Source organism: Fulmarus glacialis, unplaced genomic scaffold, assembly GCF_000690835.1.
Source record: "Fulmarus glacialis isolate BGI_N327 unplaced genomic scaffold, ASM69083v1 scaffold26332, whole genome shotgun sequence".
NCBI classification, from domain to species: Eukaryota; Metazoa; Chordata; class Aves; order Procellariiformes; family Procellariidae; genus Fulmarus; species Fulmarus glacialis.
In genome coordinates, this window is record NW_009198837.1 from 13,286 (window position 1) to 20,702 (window position 7,417).

The 7,417-nt window shown below is 38.6% G+C and overlaps 1 protein-coding gene across 1 annotated transcript in view; it reads right to left on the minus strand.

Annotated features, from left to right (window-relative positions):
• Window positions 1–5,501, minus strand: part of ERGIC2 (ERGIC and golgi 2) — an 18,518-nt gene extending 13,017 nt beyond the window's left edge. Inside the window, exons 1-3 of the mRNA XM_009573053.1 lie at window positions 5,356–5,501; window positions 2,322–2,430; window positions 304–350 (exon numbers count right to left, since the gene is read on the minus strand). Of these exons, the coding sequence (XP_009571348.1) occupies window positions 304–350; window positions 2,322–2,430; window positions 5,356–5,461 (262 nt within the window). The 5' untranslated portion in view covers window positions 5,462–5,501. The remainder of the gene's footprint in view (window positions 1–303; window positions 351–2,321; window positions 2,431–5,355) is intronic.
• Between the last annotated feature and the right edge of the window lie 1,916 nt (window positions 5,502–7,417).

Consider the following 7,417-nt stretch of genomic DNA (forward strand, 5'->3'; position numbering starts at 1 on the left):
GTTGTGTCTCACAATGAGCTTGTAGAATATTCCAGCTAGAGAGAGATTGGAACAGACCCTTTTTTTGCTGACAGACAAAGCAAAGTTCTGCGAGATGCAAATGAGATGGCATAAATTCTTTTCTTCAATCTCCTACCAATTCTTTTATCGAGTCATATCCCATCAAGATCACTACATACCATCAAGACCAGAAGAAATCTCACTGTTAGACTATTTTGAACAATATCCAACTATATTGCAAGCAAATGCATACTCTGAAAAGCCTTTAAAGTATTTCAAAACTTTCACTGATGGAATACTTACATTGACACCTCATGGCAACTGTAATATCAATATTGATTCTTAACTTACTGGAAAGAGAAAAAAAAAGCAAAAAGCTAGTAAGTAACATTGAGTACAAGTATCGAGATATATTACTAAAATTCTCAGATTACTTGCAGAAACACAGTCAAATAATGAAATTTACACCAATAAATATAAACTTAAGCTGTTTAAAATTTGGGTGAACCAAGATGAACTTTTAATTATTAAAGCACTGATGATCACTCGTAACTTAAGAGATAAAAGCATCAGATTTGCCTGTTGAATTTTACTATGAAACTCCTAACAGATTTTTTTGAAATATTACTGGCCCAAGAGTTTGTCAGACTCTTATTAAGAATATAGTTTTCAATGTTTTACACATTTTTTTTCACACAACTACAACAGTGCAATAAATTCCACAGAATGCAGTGGATCACAACAATGTAGGAGTTACAAATCTAAAACTGAGTAAATATTTGAGCACCTTCCTCCTGTTTTGTCCTTAAGACAGGCCATTGTATTTCCAATCTTAATCAGAATTCCTCAGGACAGTAACATTCAGGATCAGGCTGGGAAGTTACTAAAACCGGTTCCCAGAAAATACCGCCATGTCATAAGGATCATTGGTTTTGCTAGCACTGGAAAAACCTCTTTTCTCAAAAATGCTCCCATATTATAATAGCAAAATGCCTTGTATGTTAAGATCTCTATCCTGAGTGTTTCCATCACGAGGGGAGGTGAAACATAGTTCTTCCCATCAGGCGAAAAAAAACCCAAAATCCACATCCCAAAAAACTCCATCACACCAAAAGTCCAACTGTGTGGCATTCCCTAGTATTCTGGGCATTTCCTACTGGTTTTCATGTTAGTTTCACAAGTCATTTAAACTATAATGAGTAAATCCCCTCACTATAGTCATACAGTCCTATCACTTCCAGGGGCTTCTTCTGGGAACTTAGCTGACCACAAACAAATCAAATAAGCAAGGGATAGTTGGCTCAACTTGGGATCAGACATGGTCAGTAGACAGGAGAAAAGCAATTAAAGTGATACCAATCTCCATTGGTTTAAATTGTCACAGAACCACAGGCTGAGTGATCAGCCCACAATCAAACTGGAAAATCTGCAGCAGGATGTCTCCCAAGTCCCATAATAGTCTCTTAACCACTAGACTATCCTTCCCGTGTGATAGCTTCACTAGGGAAATAACCTACTTTAGCGAAGACCTAAATGTGAAACTCCCATCTGTCTGAATGGATTTACTCTAACTTGAGCTTTTGATGCATCTCCCTTAAATTTCTCATATTTTTTCATTACAGAAACCTTTGGCATTTCTGACGTACAAGACATCCAATTAATATATGTAACTTTAGCTTGTCACAGAAACTAGTCAAACAGCTTTCAAAGTTATTTCAGTTCCAGACACATGATATTTAAAGGTGTTCAGTGCACAAAATCTACATTAACTTCACATGGACTCATGGGTGCCTGACCACCTCAGGAACAAAGGCGAACACAGACAAGACAAGCACATGAAACCAACAGCAAATGTATCTTCAGCCAATCTTGGAGGCCGTAACTGGAGGCTAGATCAGTAGCAATCTCTAGATAACGTAGTCAAAGTTCTGAGTGCTTAAGGTTCACCTCCAGCAGCACAAAGTATAATGGCAATATACTAACTAGCGTAAGCATCATGCGAATCTGGTGGGTTTACACCACTGATGTGAAGTTACATATTACAATGTCCTCTGAATTGTTAGCAAATAATTCCTCAGGGGACTCCACCAACAAACCTACATTATTTTGACTTCCTCACTGCAGAAATCTCAATTTCTCTTCTTCATAGATTCCAGAAAAGAAAAAACCCAAATGAATCAACAGAAGAAATATCTAGTCCCTTTAGTATTTCATTTTTAATTTCAATCACAAATTGTTTGCAAGTCCCACAAACATTTTAAATTTATTCTGTCCTGAAATGCAGACAAATTTTAAAAGGAATCATAATGAATAAAAATTACCTAGTAAAATCCTTGTCTACTTCATATTCATATTTCATCCATGTGTCCCGATACACTGTGAACTCCATTATAGTCAGGAAAGCTATTGTTGTAAATGCTATCAGAGAAACTGAGTGGTCGAAAGAAAAAAAAAAAAAAAAAGTTTAAATTGTGAGAAATACTATTCAGAAACATAAGCAGAACTAAATTCTAACATTCCAGAATCTGAGCATTACCAGTACAATACTGGTATCTTTGATTTATAAATCCATAAGCTGCTCTTAGAAAAATCTTTTCCTAACTACAGTATTTGCTTTTACATAGGAGTGGAAAAGAACAAGTCCCACCTTTGCATCAAGAAAGAACTTCTTACATTAAGTACAGTGAAATACTAGAATGATGGGGAGGTTGTGAAATCCCTATATGAAAGATTTAAGAACAGGCTAGATCCTGCTCCGCATGTAAAACAAAATGCCCACAAATCACTGTCAGCGATAGTCTAGGCAAACTCAATCCTAAATTCAAGTATGAAATAAAGAGAAGGTGCACCTTGAAGTCCCTTCAAGCCTCCACTTGTCTACAACCTAAGTTTTATAACAAATTTTTTTATATCTAGTTTTAGAGCCAAGAAGCTAGCAGACAAGAGAAATAGTATGCATTATATGCACTGTCCAGTTAGAAAAAGGTGCCCTGATTATATTTCTTGTGTATATAGCTGCACAGTCAGGACTCCCACCCCAATATTTCAAACAATTCTCCCTCTGGCAATAAGCAACACGTAGCTATCCATTCTACCAACAGCTAAATAAGCGAAGAACTGATTTGAAATTCTTTTTAGGAAGAAAGCTAATTGGTGTATTTTAATGGTATATGTGCCTCACTTATTTCCAAAGCAGCTTATTCATCACACTTGCAAAGTCGTACAATGCAAAGGGAAGATCATCCTGCTGCACGTAGTCAGAAGCACAGTAACAGATGCACAGAAGCACCTGCTACACCCCTTTTATTAAATCGTGGCTTTTGTTAAGTTGAAAGAAACTTCAGTTATGGAGCACAGCAGTGATTTGTACAGCTTATTGACAGTATATGTTTTCCATCTGCATTCTGTGGAGTATTTCTATGGAGTCTGTGAAGGGCAACTTGAGAAAAAATAAGCCTGTTGTTGATAGGCCTCAATTCACTACACAGTGGTCTCCAGCCCAGAGGTGGGAGCAGGGACGTCAAGGCACTGTCCTACAGGATCAGAAAAGAAACCACTGGCTGCAGCATCGACTGTTGCATTGATCAGCAACATTTCAAGTTCTAGCTTTCAGCTGAAGCTATGTAACGATCATATACATGAAAACCTTCATGTCAATGCATACTGTGAAAGCAGACGCACTAATCGGTTAATTATTCTGGCTATCAATTTCATTTTGGAGCCCAGTAGGCCAGACTCACCCCAGCTATGCAATAGGAAAGCTGGAGCCATACTGTCTATCCAAACACAAGGAAACAATTAGAGCCATTGCTGCTTTCTGGGTAATTCCGAGCAAAGGTATTTGTGGATCTGAACAGGAAAATAAAGCCTTGTAGAATTTCCAAAGACAGATCCTCTTTTCCAAAGGCTCTCCCAGCCCCAGAGCTGGAGTCTCAGCCCATTTGAGAGACCGGTACTTCGCTTGCAATGGGGTTTAAGGCACTGAAAGTCTGAGAATAGTCTTGGTATGTTTTGCATCGCTATCACACCCGAAAGTAAGCCTGGCACTTTAATCCTGAATGAAATGGGAATACTACATTAAAATTTTATGATGGCACAGAATAAGACAATCCTATATTGTCATTTTTAAGATTACTGGGATAAACCAAAGAATGCTAAAGTAACTTCTGCTGTTGAGAAATCCTTAAGGTACCCTTCACCAAAGTGAAGTTCTCGTGAAGGATGGTGCTATACTACAAAAAAAGATTTTTTAAGCATTTATTGTTTTTCTAAGAATTACAACATAAAAACAACTCGCTTGCTTTCCCAGGAACTGGGGCTAACATCAACAAAGAGTTATTTAATCAGCTCTTAGAGATTATTTTATATACAATAATCCTTTAATTATTAACATTGCAATTCAGGAAACATAGCAAAGTAATACAGATCCTTGTGATATTTACTTTTACACAAGTGGCGTAATGACTTCAAAGGCTTATCTGTAGATTGCAATTGCTTCTTGTAGTTCTTATTCAACTGAGTTTCAGACATAATCACACGAGAGAGATTTTTGTCCTCCATTTCAAACTAACTGCTGGCAGTTTCCTATCTAACTGCAAACAATTCCAATAGTCCAACAGATGAAGTCACTATTTCCAGATCAGGCTACCTCTAACCCAACCCAACTTACAAGCACAACTTTTTGTTCAGATACATACAGAAAAGGTACTTCTTACAGCTACAGCTTTTTGAGAGGAGCTCAAGTGGCTAATAAGGACAGCACAAGTACATGCCCTGGAGTAACGTGTTTAATTCTTCAAAGGGCTTTCCTTACTCTTAAAATCAACTACACCTCCAAGACAAAAAGCTTTAGAAAGCTGCCCTTCATCCTGATGCTTAACTCAGCCAGCTCGTAAGACACCTCTGGAGAATGTTTTTGCTCTTTTATGAAAGCAAAGAGCAAATTCAACCTGTATTTTAGCTCACGCTGACAGTCTCACCCAGAAACCTGATACAGAGAAACGTGCTTAGTGAGACAACAAATGAGAAAGTTTTATTACAGCCTTGGCACAGTGCACTTCCAGTTGTAATTGGTTGTAAGTTTTTACAGTGAGCCTTACATTGGTTTGAGTCTCACCAGTTTTACACAAAAATCTCCCTTGAGATGAGCGATGAATGCACCTATTCGAATAAGATACTATGTCTTTACTTGAAGGACATGAGCTCTGTCAGTCCACAAAAGAAATCAAGAAACCAGTTTTGGCTAGTTTCAGATGAACACAGATGTCTTCCTCCTATTGAAGTTTCTATTCCTAGAGCATGCTAGACTGAGCTAACAGCCAACATGAATCATGTCAGCATCTCAACAAGGCCTACCTGTGCCTCCGGTCGCTGAAGTCTCCACATAGCTTTCAGGAACCTTTGGAAAGGCATCCAATTCTTTCATCAAATTCAAGGTCTTCTTCCGATTCAGTCGCCTCATCTTCAGCACGCTTCTCCACTTGCTTCTTCATATATTCCCTCTGATTTGAGAATAAATAGTTGTGATTAAAAGACACAAGCAATATTGCTCAAACTGACTGGCTGTAATTACAAAGCAATAATAAGGCAATTAAAATCTAAGAAGTATGTTTTCAAGAAACACATGCTAGACAACTGGATGGTCACTCTTGCTTCAAGAAAACTTAAAATTGGCCTGGACACTGCTGCTTACTTTCCAGCCACATCCAGCACATTCCCCAATTAATTACTATGACTAATTTTTTTCTCGATTAAATTCTTATTGGTATTGGATATATTGAATTTTAAATTAAAAAAACCAAACTCAATCCTGAAGTAAGCTTGCTAAACAGACCTGACAATGCATGGAAGTCACTGACTTAGCAGAGAATATCTAATAGGCTGCATAAACTCGGGAAGATGTCAAACTGCTCTGGGCTCCTGCATTGAGCCAATGTGGGCACATACTATATGCTAATGGGGAAAAAAAAGTGCATTTGACATTTTTACAGCTGGAGAATTTTATGGTCATAATGAAATTTGCATTTTTTTCCTCTATGAAAATGTCCCCCAAAGCAAATTAAGTATCAAATCCTAGCTCCATCCTTCTGAATCCTTTTTGTCTGTGACAGGATCTCTGCTCTGCTTGGAGTCGTTGATACATTAAGCAGCAGGATGCTGAGAGAAGGAGACCGCCCAGCAAATACTGTCTTAAACTGTTTCCAAATCATGCAAATACGCTCACAACCTGGCCCCGCCAATATGCTGCATGTTTTAACAAGTTGGCACTGCTGTTTCCTTCTGAGGAAGTGCTGCACTTTGCCGAGAATTTTTGAACCTACAAAAGCCATCATGCACTTACTGTGTTCTGAGAATATGTCATACTATCATCCCTATTTAAAGACACCAAGGTAGGCAAGCTAACCTACACTGCCAACATGTGAGACGGTCCTCATCACCGACTTACAGAAAAATCTGTTAACTCATCTCCCCTGTTTCACGTCAAATCTCCAGCATGTCCTAGTGAAATTACTCAAGAGCTATTCCCTGCTTTACCCCTCCCTGGTGCTGAGCAGGCTTCATACTGTGCAATAACAAAGGAATAGGCTTTACTGGAAATGGAAGCTCACACGTGAAGAATCACGATCTATGCCCGCAATTTCCTCACTACACAAATTCGCTTCAGACCTTAGTGAGAAGATACAGACTCTGCACTTGGCAGGAGCATCAGCCAAGTCAGCCTGCAGAGACCAACAAAATGATGCTGTGTGTGTTGCAGAGCATTCAAAGAAACCACAATTAAAGTAGGCAGAGAAGACGGGTGCTGCAACAGAATTTTGGTTATACAGCATCAAAAAAAAAAAAAAAAAAATCAGGGAAGCAAGGTCCTGTCCTTACTACACTACATAATTGTTTTTTAAAGAATTATCTCAACTCCACTCAGAGTAGCTTAAAGAAAAGTCAGAGCACTTGGGAAATACGGCAAAGCAGCTGCTTGGACAAATGACTGGAGCCATAACATTTGTCAGCACAGAGGAAACACCGGACAGGGTTGCCTGCTATCCTGCACAGACAGCACTGAAGTCAACCTAGCACCATTTCATTTTCCCTGTGTATTCTCTGCTACCACACGTGTAGGAGCACACCGTAAAGAGGTACAAGATAAACCTAGAGAACTTGAGAGCACTTTACTAGAAAAGTTTTTAAATCATCCTGCATCAGCGAGTATGCAGATTTTTGTAATCTAGCTAGAAGTATTCAATTTGTTCATTCGTTCCTTTAATCCCACATACACAGACTCACTTTCCGTTACAAACCGAGACAGACATCCAACACCCTCCCCGCTGCCCATCTCAACACACGCACCTCAGAAACACCAAGTATAATATTTGGAATCCATTGCTACAAAAGTAACATATTATGAATCCAAGAGCCGACT